The sequence below is a fragment of the Acipenser ruthenus genome, chromosome 21 (assembly GCF_902713425.1).
Source record: "Acipenser ruthenus chromosome 21, fAciRut3.2 maternal haplotype, whole genome shotgun sequence".
Classification (NCBI taxonomy): domain Eukaryota; kingdom Metazoa; phylum Chordata; class Actinopteri; order Acipenseriformes; family Acipenseridae; genus Acipenser; species Acipenser ruthenus.
Genome location: NC_081209.1, coordinates 5242801 through 5261631, shown reverse-complemented (window position 1 = coordinate 5261631; position 18831 = coordinate 5242801). Strand labels below are relative to the sequence as shown.

General features: G+C 40.5%; 1 protein-coding gene across 18 annotated transcripts in view; it reads left to right on the top strand.

Moving 5' to 3' along the window:
• LOC117428161 (membrane-associated phosphatidylinositol transfer protein 2-like) overlaps nucleotides 1-18831 on the top strand; it is an 85405-nt gene that overhangs the window by 32017 nt on the left and 34557 nt on the right. For 17 of the 18 annotated variants that reach the window (XM_058994507.1, XM_058994520.1, XM_058994513.1 and 14 more), the window contains one exon: nucleotides 10115-10291. In XM_058994507.1, coding sequence (XP_058850490.1) covers nucleotides 10214-10291 — 78 coding nt within the window. In that variant the 5' untranslated portion in view covers nucleotides 10115-10213. Of the gene's footprint in view, nucleotides 1-9664; nucleotides 9863-10114; nucleotides 10292-18831 lie in introns of those variants that run through there. The other variant, XM_058994506.1, reaches the window with a different exon arrangement.

Sequence of the window (18831 nt, the reverse complement as noted above, 5' to 3'; positions counted from 1 at the left end):
GTTGTAGTTTGTAAATATCAGATATTACTGTACATTATTCTGGAAGAGAGGGCCCTGCACCCTCCTTACCTTCTCTATTGTCTATCCTCTAGGCAGGGTCACCATGTTTGATCAGCACGGACACCAATGCTTGCCTGCCACTGATGCAACACGCTGTGAATGAGCGCACGTGTGTGTGTGTGTGTGCGCGTGCATGTGTGTGAGCGTGCATGTGCTTAACACACACGTCGCTGAATAGCCCCTGATTGTTTGAAGCAGTGCAAATGTGTTAGATAATGCAGACCTTGACTCCACGTTCTTCTTCAGCGATATCTAATACCAGACGAAACCTTGTCTTTGTCTTTTAAAAGCCCCGGAGTAAGCAGTTAATGATTCCCGTAGCCTGCCTGGCTTCTGAAGAGCTTTCTCTTAATTGGTAGCATCCCCTCCTTGTGCCGTGGCAAGCATCTTTCCCAAGAAGCAGCACGTGGATGAGATTGGAACTTGGGAGAGTTTGTGTCGTCTGAAGTTATTATCTGAACTGTAAAGGCTGTGTTGAAATTCCAGACAAGCCTGTGCCGCACCGGGCCCTTGAGGGACAGGTTTGTGACCCACCACCGAACAGCCCCGTTATTAAGGCCCTTTAACTGTGATACATGCAGACCTTGGACAGGCAGTGGTGTAGGTGTACAGTAAGTGCCTTTGGGGCCAGCAGGTCAGAAGTTTAATGGCTGCTTAAGAGAAACCCTGGACAAACTCCTGTCTATCAGCAGCTGGTTTAATTGAATACCATTTGGGTTAAACAGCTCTGGAACAACATTACAATTTAATTAATTGTTGTTTTAAACAGTGCTTGGACAGACATGAAACATGGGTTCATTTTGAATTGTGTAGTTTTGTAGGGGTGTAATGATTCATTGTGTATCGATGAGTCGCTCTACTTCCTTTACATGTTATATGGTATCGTAATAGAGGTATGTATCGTTTGTATTGTGATATATGACCAAAAGCACAAGTTTGCTCATTGTGGTTCACCAAGTGGCTCTTGAATGAAGAATAAGTGTATGTTATAGCTGGTATGAATACATGCTCCCTAACTCGTTTTCATTTGTGTCTTTTAACATAATAGTCCATTGATAATTGTGTATTATTATCCATCAGGACCATCATGTGTATCATGGCATTCTTGTATTGTTCCACCCCTAGTAGTCAGTACTGTATTACAGCATAAAAACCATGGTACCCTGTCATATTCTCTTCGAAACCAAAGGCACTCTCCATGATACATACGATAGCATAATAGATGTCATTATATGCAGATTCCATGTCAGGCATTTCTTCTGCAGGATGTGAAACCACAAGCATGCAAATCACCTACTCCCCGGCAGTCGCTGTCCTCAAAGCTTGTGACTGGCCAGGCCGCTGCCAAACTCTTTAGATGCGAAGGTGCTTGCTGGGCTAGCCTTTTACACTGTGCCTCTATTACTCAAACACAGATGCACTAAATCAATCTGCATGATGCATCTCATTCTGTATTCAAAGCAGGGTTAGGTCCACTAATGGACAGCCCTGTGTTTTAAGCTGATCAGAGGTGGTTGTTGGATGCATTTAGTGTGAGGGGGGGGGGGGGGGTGTTAAATAATGTGTACTGTTGCTGTGAATCAGCAGGGAAACTGGCATGAAACAACTTGTGTTTAACTTGGAGCTATTGCTGTGTTAGCAAAGCAAGCTGCTGATGGGACTTCGGGCTGTGTTCTGCATTCTAATACTTGTGCTCTGAGTGTGGAGTCTCTGTTCTGCCGAGACTGGGGAAAGATAAAGGTTGCTCTGGTCTCACAATAGCCCTTCCGCTTTCCATGCATGGAATTATTCCCTGCTGAAAAAAATTAAAATGCTTTTTCAAGCCAAACCGTAATTTTACTGGAATCCACGATTTGCAAGCAGACTTTGTAAGACTGCCATACACACACAAGTTGATTTTGTAACATGTACACTTGTGCAATTCTCAGTGTACTTTGGAGGTTTTGGTTTGGGTATGACAAAACCAAACACATATAGAAAATTGAGTGATTTGTCTATATATAGTCATACATTGATTTATAATGCTGTATGCATGTAATGATAGTCAACTGTGCAATCCTAGCTCCCTTGCTAACCTCTTCAAATCTATATAAATAGATTCAAATTCTTGAAGCAGCTCTTCTAAAGACCTTTTATTAATTATAACCCATAGTAGCGCTATAGTAACATGGTATTTTATGGCACAACTATGCAGGCTGTAGGATAGCGGCAATACTTGATTTTCCTGCCATACAGTAGTGAGACACTGCGTGTACGTTTCCTGCTCTTCTCTGTCTGTTTTCATGGTGCAGATTCACCTTGTCTGATAAACTTTTATAATATAATGTGATATAATGTGTTTGATGTATTAGGAAGCAATGTTCAGTTCCTCCTTTTCATGTTTCCGTTTGCTTGGTAACTCCATTATTACACTAAATATATGAAAAAACAGAATAAGAGTTTTGTAGTTTTCTATGTAATGTTGCAATTTGAGGAGGGTGAATTAAGTGTTGATTGCGCTGCTCTGCTGTTTGAAATTTTCCAGTGTTTTTTTTAGTTTGTTTTTTTTAGTTTGTTTTTTTTATCCGTCGCGATCAAGGCAAAGAGTTACCGGGGTATCATTTGACAGCTTCCTGTTGTAATGAAATCGCTCGTATCTTCGTGCAATTATCTAAAAAGATCAAAAGGAAAATAAGACAACAGATAGAAAAAGACGACCTTGCTGTGCCTCACTTTGCTACGCTTTTTAACTGTAACCTTGATTGAAAAGTGAATTGATATATCCTCAATTTTCTGTTGAGGTTTGCTAAAAGCCTACAGTGCCCCAAGAAGCATGTAAAAAAGGAAAGTAAATAATAATAAAGAAATGCATTAGAATGCAGCGACACACCGTCTGAACCCTGAAGGGACTGGTTCTGTTAATGGAAGAGGAAATAAACAAGCCTGTTTTAGTATGACATTCTGAGTGAGCGCTCACTCTGGTAGTGCAGCGGCATGCTGGTTTCTGTGTCCGCAGACACTAGTTGTGAAGACAGAGCAGCGACAACAGCATGGTCCGGTGAGCCTGTCCTGAGATCACTCCACCACCAGGCTCCGGAGACAATCACACCGTCACCCATCATTTGGCGCAAAGCTAGGGCTTACAGCTGTCAAAAAATAAAAAAAAAGATTAATCTTCTGGGTGTTGTAAAATATATATATATATTTTTTTTTTGTTACCAATGTTCCGAAGTGGCCTCACAATGTAAGCACTTGTCTTAGAACTTTCAAATTACAGGGGTCTATTTTAATGATCTAAACAGTGGTGAGTCTAAATAACACCACTCCTTTACTGCTGTGTGAACCCCACCTGTGTTTTTCCTCATGGTTGATTTCATAGTCCCTCTTGTTAACAGTGGGAAGTTTGTTATATCACAAGTTTCTGAGTCTTGGTGTGGTTCCATTTAGATCATTAAAATGTACCCCACAATCTGGAGCCCAATTACTATGTCTGCGATTGGTTGCTCTTTAAATCCATCAGGATTTTATCCAAACCCCACCCTGAAATAGAATTGTAGAGAATTTTTTCCACATATTATTTGGCACGTCACATTATTTTTGAACCCTCAATGCCTCTGAATCTGAAGACACAGGTGTCTGTTTCAATGCAGAACTATTTAATAACGTAACACAATGGCAGTGTGGCTTTGCGGTGAAACCATGTTGTTTTTCTTTTGGAATTCGCTGGAGGACACTGGGTTTTCACACATTGAAGAAGGACTGCTATAAATAGTCATGTTTTACCCTCCGTGATTAACATGAGCAGGAGAAGCTCTGCTGTCACACCATCTCCTGAATGTTTTAAAAAAGTAAGCAATTAAATATGGAAAGTACAAACCGATTAGATCTTCTTTCTAATACCAGCATCTCCTGATTGATCAGTAGTGACCTTTTGGAGGGAGGATAAGAGATGGTGGGACCACTGTCCTAGACTGCTCAGGGATGGAAATAAGACTCCTGTTGCATAGCAACATTACCCATTGCAGGTTTTACTACGAGCTTGATTAGCTCCAGTGTGTTCTATTAACCGCATAGTAAAACCTGGAATGGAAACTGCTATGCAAAGGGAGTCTTATTTCCATCTCCACTGTTAATAAAGCCTCCAATAAATAGGGCTTTCTACGTGGAGGTAAACTATACACAGTTCAGCTTTTAGGAAGAGTGTGCTTTCAAGATGCTAAAGTCGTTCGCTTGCCTCAAAGGTTAGGTTTTTGACAGCTGACCTTTAACGGCAAAGATTTTCTTTTTTGTTAATGTCCCTTAAAGTGCTGATTTGAAGACTGTTTGATAGAGCAAAGTGCCTAACATTTAGAAGGGTCAATGGAAACAAGCTGGAGGTGGTTAATGAGGCTCTGGCGAGGCTCGGTTTAGAAACACCAACAGAAACTGTAGAAATTATGTATTTGTGAATTTGCTTTTAGTCTTTGTAAATGATGGTTTGATATATTTGGAGCTGTGCAGATGAACAATACTTAGCGCTGCGTTCGTGGTTCATGGAGGGGCTCAGTACTCCACCCCAGGGGGTGAGTCAAGCTGTTGCTGCCAGGTGTGCAGATGCCTGTGTGGTAACATGCCCTGCATGGCTGCTTGCAGAAGAACTAAAGAAAGCAGCATGCATGAAGGGAGAGAGACTGCAATGTGTGATTTGTTATTGAACTGTTAAAGTGTTGTTTGTCAGCTACAGTCCCTCCTGCTAAAAGCTCCAGCAATATCCAGAACTGTTTTTAAACACCACAAAATTCTAATCACATAATAATCACAAGATTCTTTGACTTTTTCTTTAAACATGATTTAAATAGTAATGAAGTGTTGAGTGAGTGTTTGGGGATTTAAAAAGAAAAAAAAAGCCATTGCTTGCCAGATAACAGGACATTTAATAGGAATACGGCAAAGGGAAGGAAAGGCGTGTTTGGGGTTGACCAGGTGGCATTCTCCTCATTGATATCCGTTTTGATCCTCTAGTGCTTGAAATCTTGCTCCAGCAGTTCCGCCAGTATTTTGCAGAAGGGTTTATTAAAACGCAGTTGTTCCTTGACAAGAATGTAGCTGAACAGCAATCCGATTCCTATTACTAGACTGATCGGATTCTTTCTGTTTGCTAGCACACAGGGTGCACGGTCTACCACTTCCCTCTGCGCTGCTCCTGGAGACTCTCTGCTCTCCTGCAAGGGCTGAGTGAGCGACTGCCCTGCTGGTCCTCACAGCAGCGCTGTGTTTAACTGTACAGTATTAGATGTACCACGCCCTGGACAGGCAGGCCAACAGAAACCCAGAGGTACTCTACCCAAGCCAGCAGGTGGTGCTGTATGTAATCGAGCACAGAAATCTGGGATCTCGCTGTGCCAGACCCTCTTTTATTCTAAAGACTTTTTGTTTTTCTCTTGTTCAGCATGCTCGCAATCGTACTGTACACTGTTGTTTGATCATTCAGTTCAGTAGCATGTTATACAAGCTCATTTCATTACAAGTCGGTTTTCTCACAATTTTTGAAATGTTTTGTTTCCATGGGAGACACAGAATTGGCAGAGTGATGCCTAGCTTTTACAGTTTTATTGCAGTGCTCATGACTTCAGATCACGGCAGGATTTTTGAAAGCACTTTGGTGCTATATAAATAAGGAGTGGGTGGGACCAGAAATTGAGAAAAGCCATCCGCTTTAATCCCGGATAGGCCTCTCATCAAATGACAAATCTGGTGCTTCAGCTAGAATTGTGTCTTTACTAAGCAGCGTACATACCGGTGTGCTGAAACCAAAGGGCAATCTTGTAGAAGGATTAAAGAAGGACAAAACTCAGATAAACCTCGGATCCTCTTCTTGAAACACAATAAGGGGAAAAGGACCAACGTCATGCAACATTGTTGTAGAAGTGTGATATGACCTGCATGACAAGATCATCACAGATCAGGGTGCTTAAACAACATGGGGAATGGGCCTTAACAGGAGCACAAGTACTTACAGTTCTGTGCAGTCTTCAGCCCTCTTAAAAGTCATAGAAACAAAAGCAGTAATCTGTAGACCACGACCGGGGGTGTAATCCGAATGTACAGTAGGTGAGCCCATAGCCGTGATTTACACTATTCTAGATTATCTTTATGCGTAATTTGATTTACTGGGATTATCCCTAACTTGATTTACTGGGATCCCCTCTGGATTTAGTGATTGCTTCATCAGACATTCAAGTTTGATTCAAGCATAAGACCGTAGTCACAGAGCCACACCCATGTGCTGTATTCCCTCACTTGTGAAGTGGATAGTAGTTTGGCACAGTTTGTACAGCGAGGTGAGGGTCACGCTGCTCAGTTTAAGGCAGCACAGTGGATGGTAGTTTGTACAGCGAGGTGAGGGTCACGCTGCTCAGTTTAAAGCAGCACAGTGGATGGTAGTTTGTACAGCGAGGTGAGGGTCACGCTGCTCAGTTTAAGGCAGCACAGTGGATGGTAGTTTGTACAGCGAGGTGAGGGTCACGCTGCTCAGTTTAAGGCAGCACAGTGGATGCTAGCTTGTACAGCGAGGTGAGGGTCACGTTGCTCAGTGTAAAGATCTGGAATGCTCCCAGGTGAGTAATGTAAATTGAAACGCTGAAGGGGTTCTTAAGGTTCTTGGCTGGGCCACAAAATAAGAGTAACTCGGTTGCCCTTTTTATATCAACATCAATAAGGAGCTTTTAATAGGTAAGCAGTGTATTCTCCCGGGTCTGTTTTGCGTCAGCGAAGGTAAACTATTGGGGAAAGACATAGCACTTGTACTGCTTATTTTACAGCTTTAAACATGTGCAGCTATTCAGAAAATGAACTGGAAGACGGGTACTTTGGTGTAAGTATGTGTAGAGTCAGTTTCTGTTTAAAGGGGTTCAGTGTCTAGAAGGGTTCAGGGTGTCCTCTGTAATGACTTACGAGAGCAGCACACTAGAGGAATTGCAAGCACTTCATAGTGAATGGAATCCTTCAGGTTTGATTAACCCATCCATGAGATTAAATAGTTAAGGGATCCAGCACAGAAAACGCATTTCTGATATACCGCAACTAAAAATGCCACAAAGCTGCTGTCTAAGTATCCTAAGATATCACAGGAGCTGGCGAAATGTCATTTGTCTCATCTTGCGATCTGAAAAACATGATTACAGCAAAGGGGAGAAAATAAAGCGGTCTGCGCGGAGATGTGAAATGATAAATGGCAGGAGAGCTCCGTATCGCATATAAACAGAATCTTCTAGGGCAGCAGTGCGTTTACTGGGCTGGCTACTGAACTGAAACACAATTTTAATAGTGGCAGAAAAGCTATATCGCATTTGGACTTTGTAATACCGAACTTTTCTTTTGCTACGGGAGACTTTAAATCATTAATGGAAAAGGAATTACTTTCTTTGTCAGGACTTGAAGAGGACAGCCACTATAATCACTCATTTAGATGCATGATATGCAAAGTGAATCCTAATCTAGCTTTCTAGCATTTTGCTAATATCTTGAGATTCGTAAGTGGTTGTATCATCATACATTGATGTTATTAATAATTTACTTGGCAATACAGAAGAACAAGGATAGACGCTTGGCAGATGCCCGCAATAACAAACCAGTTTTGGTGTTGGTGAATTTACATTTGAATATAATATAATTAGCTGGAAAACAACAGTATAATTCGTACTGTTTTACAGTAAAAATAAATAAATGAATAATCTCTCAAGAGTAAAATAAACCTGTACCCTGTCAAATGATACAACGAAGAGAAGCCCTATTCTGTACAGAATAATGTGTGTTATTTGTTTGACGACATTTATGCATTGATTTTCTTTGCATCATATAATTTCGAAACTGTCATTTATAAATTCTGTTATATGAATACAAACACAGTAATTTTTGCTACTTAAATATATTTGAATATACTCCAATCTGACTCTGAAATTAATCTCTGCTTAATCAAGCAACCAGCTCTTAGTAAAGGTCTTTGTGTTCTTTATTAAATTCAGGCAGTTATGCAACATTTTTAAACTGAAAAGCGCTCGTCTTGCAGTCCTGGTTTAAGTTAAGCAAATCCTCTTTGTGCTTTTATGTCATTGTAGCTTTTAGCTAACCCCAAGGAAGATCATACATTTTGTACGCAATGGGCTTCTGAAAAAGCCAGTGTGCTTGAGCAGAGACCACAAATAATACAAGATTAACACTTTAGAAAATATCAGGCACAGCAAAACTATTGCCAAGCGCTTAATGGAATCGAATCATGTTTTAGAAAATGCATTTGGATAATACAATTTGTATTGGGTATAGTTTTCAGGTCAAACCAGAACCTTTTTTTAATTATTATTTTGGCAGGACATTAGTAGGCTTTTTAAAATAAGAATGATGACACGGTTCAGGTGGTTTAGGAAACTTGAAGGTGTTCATTAAGAGGAATGTGATTAATTTGAATTTCTCAGTGCTGCGACTATCACTTCTGAATTAATGAGAGAAGGAGCTCAGCGGAACATCCTTTAATGCATTCGTAATTCATGATCAGGGATCCAAAATTAAACGAACGCAGGCATGTGAAACGATGGCGTAAAAATGGATGAAAATTCACACAAAGAATCTGATCTTCTTCTCTCCAAAGCATAGATTCTAGGAATAAGTGAGAACTGTAAGACAATAATTGCTTGGCATAGGATCAGCATCCAGGTAAATACAGCAACACTTTATGATTCAATCAGACCATAACCACATTCCATACCCGTTTTCTTCTAAACTCCCAATTGCCCTGGATTGCATGGGTCAACCATCCTTCATTAGTTATCCTGGGATCACCCCTAAAAAGAGTGCTGGATTAGACGTTTCCATGCTGTGGAAGTTGGACATTTCATACCCATACCAAGTGGCTCATTAGCATTGCTGCAGAAATTCAGCTTATTGAAAGAAAATCTTTTCAGCTAATTTAGGTAACAGAATATATATAATATAAGAGATTAGCTGGACTGGAGCTGTGGCACTCTTCAGCTAATTGGATGACGCTAACAGAACAATCAACAGATTCATACTGTAGATCAGCAGGTCGGCTTACGTCTTTAACCCCATCAGTGGTACAGAGTCGCTGTTGGCACATGTTGGCACACTTGCCCCCACATGCATGACGGATTTTGGACCGCCCTCAGTTTTGGAAGAGAATCCCAGCGAGAATTCTCATGTTATTAAGGCAAGGTAGATCTTTTGAGTTGAGCGATTTATGAAAATGACAGTCATTTTACACTCTGATCTGTCGCGTGTAAATAATAAAATCCATCTCCTGGCTAGGTTACAGACACAGCCTAATTTTATAATAGTTACTTTGAACAGGCAGCCCTTTGTAGCAGGTCAGACATAGGATCAGCTTTTAGCCAGTGAGGCTGGGCAGACTTGCTTGCTGCCTGCAATGTGAGAAGCAGCAGCAGCAGCAGCAGCATCATCAACAGGACGTGTTGTATAAAGTCCTGGGATTATCCAGATTACACTAAGAGTACTTGTCATGTGATTTAGCTAATCAATCCGAAAACTCTTTCACCTTTTATTTTTTATGTAACATCCTTGATGCTGCTGGGTAGCAACTAAAATGCTTTATAAAAGCAGAAAAAAATGATTGTAGTACATCTTCCAGCAGTTTAAAACTGGGGATTGTGGTGTCCTGTTTCTTTGGGCTTGCTGGGAATTTTGAATGAAAGGTGCAGTGAATGGAATATGCTTTTCTTGGATGAATGATACGCGGAGAAGCCGATCTTCAAACATAAGGCACTGTTTATAAGATTAGGCACTTTAAATGGACCGGATACAGTTTTTTAATTGGGTTTGTTTAATTTTAAATTGGTTTTATTTTTTTAATTCTTTTTTTTTTTTTTAAACTGAAATGTAGTACATTTAAAAAAGTGACTTGCGTTTCTTAACACTATTTTTAGAAATGCAATAATTTGATGTGAAGCAGAAAGCCTCTTTCCTTAAAGAACTGTGTGTTTCTGTCCATGCTGTTTTTTAAAGTCGAGTCTTGGTTTCTTCGAGTACTTCACTAGTTCAGTCTCTCTTGTTTGTGTGTGTTTTGCAGGTTTTCTCAATGAGTTCCTTGCCAGCCCTTTAAAACAGCATCGCTAGCACCCGTTGGATTATTTGTTTTTAACTGCGAAGAAAGTCTTTCCCTGCCAAAATGCTGATCAAGGAATATCGCATCCCTCTGCCCATGAGCGTGGAGGAATATCGGATCGCTCAGCTCTACATGATACAGGTAAGCAAGGCTTCTTACAGCAAAGCATGATTAACCCTTCTCTGTTTTCACTGGTGTGCTGGTCTTCTCAATTTGATGGCTATGTTACACTCTCTGGTCCATGCTTGATGATTTATGTTCAAGCCAGTGACTTCATACTTGAGTGATACGTTTATAATAAGCCCCCCAGACAAGGTTTGTGTTTCAATATGTAGGCAATATGTCATGACATATGTAGGCAATGTTATGTTATACTAAGCTGAACAGCCTCTTGCTATTTCCTATAATAACCCCTGGGAGAAAATAAGCTGTGTAGACCAGAACAGTGTGGTTCCTAATAAAGTGGCCATTCCCTTTCCTGTCCTTGTAGATGCTATACAGCCTCGATAGCCACTTTGTGCCCCAAACGGGACAGTAATGTGTTGTCAAGTTGAAGGAGGTGCTTCACTTCAATAGAAAATCACACACACATTATAAGATGCTGGAATTAGATGCTTCCACATGTGGTAATTGGTGCCGTGCGGAAGTGAAGCACGGTAATGGGATTGCTGCCACAGTGCTTGGGAATAAGAGACACTGAAACCAATGCTTTTAACAGGATAAAGCTCTGTGATGCAGCTGTTTTACAGAGGAGCTGCCTGCGTTGGATTGCATTGTATTCCGCTGCACTAATCAATTAAAGATGGTGAGACGCAGCGTGTCATTCTCGTCTCATACGGGTTTGTGTTCTGGTGCTTGATCCTGTTAGACCTTGGCTTTGCAGTGTCAGTGTAAGGTACGGTGTCTAGTGATGATGGAAGCGTGGGAACGTCAAACTTGATGGCAGTCCTCATGGAGTACAAACAGCAGCAGTCATTGTGCGTGGAAATCAATTGATATTTCTCAGTGCAAATTAAAAAGGATGAGAAACGGTCCGGTAATACGCTCGGATCAATAAAGCAGACTAAGCTACAAGGCAATGCATTGGTTGAGAAATAATGTTAGGTACAGAACATGCTTTTACAGCACATCGGAACACAGACAATGCCTATGTATAAAGCTGGACTTTAATGTGGAGGTGTATCTGTAGTCCATATATACGGTTTAAATGTATATACTGTAATAATGGTATCAAACATTCTGGATTCCTCACTAAGCTTATAAAAGTGCAGTTTGACGGTATTCCAGTTTTAATGTAACACAAAATAGAAAAAAAGCTGTTTGGAATAAAATGTGTTTAGATGATGCCAAAATGGCTTTAAAAAGATTAGCTTTGACAATATTGTCCAGCCATGGTGCTTATTTCTGAGCATTGTACACAACGACAGTTATCAAATAATCTCACGGATTATGCTGTTTTAAATTGCTCTAGAATGCTGTTGTTTTTTATTAATACTGGGATGAAGTTAACCGTTTAGGCTTTTTATAAATGTTTGATACATTTTTTGAACTCTTACCAAATGGTCTGAATCATGGCTACTATAGCGAGAGCCACTTTCCTATTATTTACACACATGGCATATAATGGGGATCATGGTAGTAGGAGCCACACACCACTGCATTACACTGGCACCATGGTGTGCCATCAATACCAATGTGTTGCCGTTGCTGGTAATGCTGCGTTATGCTTATAGCTCTGGTTCCTTCAGGGTAATGTGCTTCATGGAAAAGGTAAAATTCCCTTCTCTAGCTGAAGGGAATTTTAAGAATAAAAAAAACTGTAGCGCATCATAAGTAAAATCTTAATGGGCAAGTTTTAATGACCTCATGACTTCACAGCAACACTAACCTTGGTCAACCCCAAGTTACCTTCCTGTAGGTAAGGTAGGGTTAGGGTTAGTGCTAATCAGGGACTGTGAAACTGGCTGTGTCTCACTGAACTGATTTGAGAACTTGCTTTCAGTGTGTTTTGCATACATTAGCATTTTTATCTTCTCCTTTAACACCTGGGCTTCCCAGAAAAGGTCTTTTTGCATTCAGATCTTTGACCGTGCTTTCTGGTAAATCGCTGTGATGACATCCTCGAGGCATGTTCTTCTAATCACTCGAGGGGTTTAAGTAAATTGCAGCTTCTTTGATTTTTAAGATGGCTGGACTCTGGTCTCCTGAATAGATTTCAAGAGACTGAAACTATCTGAGCTTTGAAAGAAAACAGTGAAGCCCAGCCCACAGGTTTAGACTTGCAGGAGAAGCAGCCCAAACCCTGTATTTCTGCACCATCCACAGGTGCTTTTTTTTTTTTTTTTTTTTTTTTTAGCTCAAAATAACAAAGAAAATTACATATTTTAAGCCAAACTTGTAAAAGATCAATTACAACTTATGCAATCAAAGCATTTCATGTTTTACCTTAATATGTTAAGAGGAATCAAAGAGTCAGTTTCTGATTTTCTGCGCTGGGTTTAGTTTTAATTCGGCACAGTAGTCCTTTTCTCTTCTATGAAAGCGTCTGTACACAGTCTCAGCTTCCAGTCCATTCTGTTGCAAGACCAGCAGGTTGTTAATTATTTAATTGATTATCAGCAGGGTCCATTAGATAATGAATCAACTGGTATAAAACACAGTTCAGCAGTAATATAGGAGCTGGAGGGGATCTGATTTGTATTGATTCTTGATATAGGTGACGGCTACTGTACTAAACTGGCTCTTGAAATAAGACTTCCGGGAGGCACATTTATGACCGTGTGACGGATCGGGACAGTGTGTTGAGTAACCGAGCAGCTCCAGTACATTAGATCACCTTTCCAATTAGAGAGGACCAGCTTCGTAGGAATTTGGCAGCCTGGGGTGGCCTGCACTTTGAACCAGAGGTCTTGCAGGAGCTGTCTGCTTATTTATCAGTTAGCAGGAGAGCCCTGCTTATCAGGTCTGTGGGTGTGGCTGATCACAATACATGAATCCTTTGTTTTTTTTTAAATCTCGTAAATTATTTCCTAGTTTAACAGTAGTTACACTTTGCCACCCATGGTTTCACTTTCAGTAGTTGATACTGTAAAGGCTCCTTGATGTATTGTGGAATTATACCATTCATCATTAAATAAAAATCAGATTAGGCAACGCAGACTGAAAAGTGTTGCCAACACGTCGTCTTTTAATAAATGCTTACTTCCTAACGATCCTTTTATCTGTCTGTGGATCATTAACAAGAGCTGTTTGCAATGAAGAAGTACCGCAGTACTGTGTTACGTTTGGTACTAGTAATAAATACTAGTGAACAGAATTGCTTTTAAGCCTGATGAAATGGGTTAGTGTTCTCAGTTGTGTTTATTTCCTCTCATCCAGATAACTTGCAATACCACCTTAAATGGGCTTGATGCTCCCAACTAGCTCTACCATCTATCTCGGTGACGGGGGGGCCCTGTTGCATACTACGTCATAGGTCTTGCAAGGATATAAATAGATTTGGACCTGTTTTGATTTTGAAAAACCCATAAATGAATAGAACTCCAAATGCAGCAGTTCTTTGCTTTTGAAGAAAGAAACCGCATACAATTCCAAATCCAAATAGAAATGCAAAGAAGCAGCATTGAGCGTTTGAAAGAGAGGAACCCCTCTGGCGACCTTGGCTACGTGAATCTACGTCGACGTTGTATTCAGATGTATTTATGGTGCTGCAGTGTCATGCGTGAAGGATGCTACATTACAGCTGAAAAGGGCACTGGAAGACCTGGGCTCTGGGCGCCATGGTTACAAGTGACATCATTCAGCGTGATAGTAACAGTAATGATTGGGTTGCAGTACAGAGAGAGAGAGAGGCCTGGCCAAGATACCCTGAGCTAAACCCATTGGATTGCTAATGCAGTGGGGTCGCCATGGCAACCAATGCTGCTATTCAAAGATGCCAATCTATACCAGGAAGCCCGGCTCTGTGTATTACTGTTTCTGTAAACCTCAGGAGACCTGGGCTTCGATGTACAGTATGATGTCACACAGAACATCAATGTTTATTCATATTTCTTCAAGCCGAGCTATTTTTTTCCCCTGAGAAACTATGAGTTGCTGTGTTTTAAGCTTGTGAGCAGTTGATTTATTTATTTAATAAACAAACCCGTTTGTATTTCTTGCCAGTAAACAGCAGCCCAACAGTTGGCTACATTTCCAGAGCTGGAGGCAGTGTGGGTATTCACTCTACTGTTTCGGTCTAAATCTCCCAGTTGCCTCGGCTTAATTAAAACTACTGTAATTGCCATTGATTACAGCTATTTTAAGATTCCTCAGTCACCCGTAAGTGTGTAGTAATTAATATGAAATTATTTATTAACTACAAAGCATTGAGTTTAATGCATCTGAAGACTGTACGAAAATATAATAATATCTTTGCCAAGGTATTCTTTTTAATGCTTGGTTACTGTTAAATTGCCTTTTTTTAAGCATTAAGAGTAAAACTGAGTAGATTAACTGGGTTGCTGTTGCTAGTTACAGTGGTCACTCATTGTATACTATCTTATAAAAACTGCTTTAATGGCAGTACAGCAGGGACACCCACTTTGCTTGAATTCTTATCCTCTATGGCAACACAAAACTCGAAAGCATGGCTCCCAGCTACCATTCAGTGCATCTGTTTTTATTGGTCCTGCACGAGAATAGCAACACTCTCTTCTCGTTACAGTTCTCCCTGTCTTACTGTTGATTAATTCCAGCCTGTGCCCAGGTTCTGATGTAAAGATTTTAATAAAGCTGCTGCTTTTGCCTGCTCAGATTTGAATCGGACCTGAAAATGTACTAAATGTACTAAGCCCAGTGACGGCTCTTAAAAACAATATTTTTTCTGCCACCGTACCAGTGATTTCATAGTGTGCCCGACGCACAAAGTCTTTTTATGAATGAAATAACGTTTTGTGGGCATGACAACAGCAGCCCTGTATAAAACTACTTACTTCAAGCGAACTAACGAGAAAACAGATTTCAAAGCAGAATGGTGTTTGCCAGTATGTGCACAAATGATGACACTGTGCCTAACCAGTAATTGAATCCACTGTATTTATTACTGTACAGTATTTTTTGCCATCAAATCATGCTAATGTACTTTTCTGGAAACATTAGATCATTTTGCAAACCCAGGTCTTTTGGGTTTGGGTTCTTTTATTAGAAAATCAATGCAAAAATCATTGCATAATTTACAGCCTGGGCAGCTGCAGTGAATGTCATTTTTCACTGAGATGATAAAGTCATTTTTCAGGCATACGCTGCACATTAAGAAAAATGGCACCCCGCACAACTGATCCTGGTGTATCTCTGGCTCTTTACAGCTGGGGCTGCGGGTGCTGAGAGCAGATTGCTGGTAATGAATAAGGTGTCAGGTCCAATGAAGGCAGGGGACAGTTCACAGAGCACAGGGCTGAGTGGAGAGGCCACAGTGCCATTTCTTCAAGGCCTGATTTGGTTTCCTTGCAGACTCCTGAAAGTTTAAACTTCAAGGACAAACCTGTTTTTAATCGTATGTGGAAGGTTTGTAACCAATCGGAAAACGCACAGTAAGATGAGCAAAAGAGGGTATTTATATAAATTAGACTGTGGTCTATTTTAATGATCTAAACAGTGGTGGATCTTATTACCACCGCTCTTTAATTTCTGATGGTGTTTCCACCCTGGGGTGATTTTATTGATTCACTTTACTATATACAACAAAATGAAATGGACACCTACAGTACATCTTCTATGTGAAAAAAATCGATATATATAGTGTTGAGTATGAAATGCATCACTTTACCATGTGCACTAGTATAAAACACAAAGGCTAACCCCTATAGTTGGCTTGCACATTGTTGACCGTGGTTAAAGGTGTAACACTTGAATAATGTTTAAACTGTACACTATTAGAAGCGCAGGTTTCTTGTAGGTATTATCTGACAGCTTTTCCCTACAAGACCGTCAGCACTTTTAAATGAGCAGGGCAGACGATGCCTGGAGAATAGCGAGGTGTCAGCACTGCGGGGGCTGCTGTATCGCCCGAGATGTTACCTGTCAGTCCACGCGCTTCGCCTTGCCGTTGTTGGGATTGTCTCCAGGGTGTGCCGCTTAGTCTGTGACCCACAAGGTCCCAAGCCTAGCCACAGCGCACGCATTCATATCTCATTGAAGGATGTGATGTGTGATGCCAGCAAAACCTCCCAGCATCACAAATCACTTTACAGTATTAGAATTTGCAACATCCAGCTGAGATTAAATAGGCCAGTGAAAAAACAATTGTTATATATATATTTGTTTACAAGCGCCAGGGTTTCTCTGCTACCCCTAGGTGGCTTTTAATGTCACCTGGCAAGACATCTTGTCTTAAGTGGTGCTAATGTTGGTTCAGTAATGCCTTTCTTTCAAACGGGCCTTGCAGCTGCTAGCATTGTATTTATGCAAGTTCAAGATCGTCCTATAGTAGGATCAGTTACACCTGTATGGTGTTGATTTTATTGTGGCGTGGCCTTCGCCGTCACTGACTCTAGGCTTGTTGGTTGATAACAGTTTTACCCACTGCTGGGAGAGCGTCGCTGTATTCTAATGTGGATCTTTTATTCCAGTCACGTATGCCGCATCAGCTCTTCAGTCTGTTATATGTTTTTTGATTAATCATGTTAAGGATGTTGTTTTTCTTCTGGGGCTTTCTTTGATGGTGCTGATATTGCTTTCAATCTCTTGCGCCCATCTCTCTGAGTTTATGCGCTGGAGTAATATTTACTGTACTGTGGAAAACCCTGTTGTTTGAATTAATTCAGGCCTTTTCTTGCCAGAAAGAGTGTCTTCCTGTATGTGTAAGCCATGCCCCTCCCGTTAAACACATTTCAGAATGAGGGTGATCTTTTTCCCATTTGTGGTTTGATTTGTAAAGCCTGTACACACACTCCACTTTCCAGACCCTTGGACGGATTGATGGTGCAGCTGGAATCTATATTGAAACATCTGCCCTGTACTTGACATCGCATCACATGACCTTATTAGCATTTCTGCATTGGGACAATGGGATCTCCAGGGATGGCATTTTTTTCGCTTTCTCACACGATAGCCAAACCAAACTAAGCAAATCTTCTAATTGAAATTCTAGTGGGGTCTTTCCCTGCTTTGGCTAATGCGGATTTGGAAACACATGGAGGTCAAGTGTCTTACTCAATGTAAAAAAAAACAAAACTGAATGTGCATTTAGTGGTGATAATACATATCAGGTATGATTTACTCAAATGATTTTGTCACCGCTGTAAGGGAAGTGGGTTTTGTCTGTAATGTTAAAAACAATATCAACAGCCCTACTTACTGTATTACCTGTGCTCCTTTCAAGACACCCCTGTGAATGAAATGTTTGTCATGTATTTCCTGTTTTGCCATTACCCATAGAGTTTGTAGTGCTACAGCTGGAAACAGATCTAGATATCTTGATGTTAGGGTGTGGCTTGCTGGTTTGCAGTGAAGGCTCCGAGCCACTGCAGAGCAGTCTGTCAGGCCCAGCTGTACTGCACTGTGGACCAATCAGGACTAGTCATTAGCTGGGCTGGCAAAACACTGGGCTCATGGATTGCCCCAGGCTTGAAGCCCTGAAAGTGGTTTCTGTTACAGATTCTGTTATGAAATGCTACTCAAGCATCCCACACGATATCTAATATTTATGACCAAGATAGGTGAAAATGTACTTTTCCATTTTAAATAGAGCCATGCAAAAAAAAAAAAAAAAAAAAATCTGTATTGTGGCTGAAGTGTTCCTGCTAACCAAATACAGTAGATTTATATATATATATATATATATATATATATATATATATATATATATATATATATATATATATATATATATATATATATATATATAAACTAACGGCACCTGACAGACTTCTATACTGAAATTAAATAGAATTCAGGGGGCTATGTCAATGCAAAATCTCTTCTGTGAAAACATGCGAACATACAGGGTGAAAAGGGGATTTTAGAATGGTTGGTTTAGTTTGGTGCTTTTCCTTGCAAAGTACACTGTCTGCTATAGAAATACAAAAAAAAAAACAAAAAAAAAACCTCAAGTCAGGGGGACACGGTCTGTTAGTTTACACAGGTTCAGCAGGACAGGGCGTTCTGGGAATTCGTTTCTCTGCTTACTTGACACTCGCAGGTTAAGTTGCGAGCCAGTGTTGGTGCTGTTTCAGTAGAAACCCGGAAATAAAGCAGCCTGGTTTTCTAAATGTAAGTAGCCTTGCCGAATTTGACGTTCACATGACTAATATAATTCCTAAGAAAATAAACCGAGCCTTAAATAGAATGCAAACAGGCTCTCTGGGGATTGTTTGAAATACTCATTGTGCAGTAATCCCTTGATATCTAAACTGCACACTTTGGAAACAAAAATAGGTACTATGCCTGTTTATTTTCATGCATGGCTGGACAGGAGTCAGGCTGGCTGTGCCTCTGCGTTTTACATGTGTTTGAAGATTTGGAAAACTGTAATGTGCAGTTTATCTTTACTGGTTAATGCTGTAATTACAATGTCATGTTGACAATGCAGTGCATGTGAGTCCTCTTTGGAAACAGACTGACATGACATAACAAACAGCAGAACCCCAATTTTATAGAAGCACATGTACAGCAGGGTGACAGTTCTAAAGCAGGACCACTGT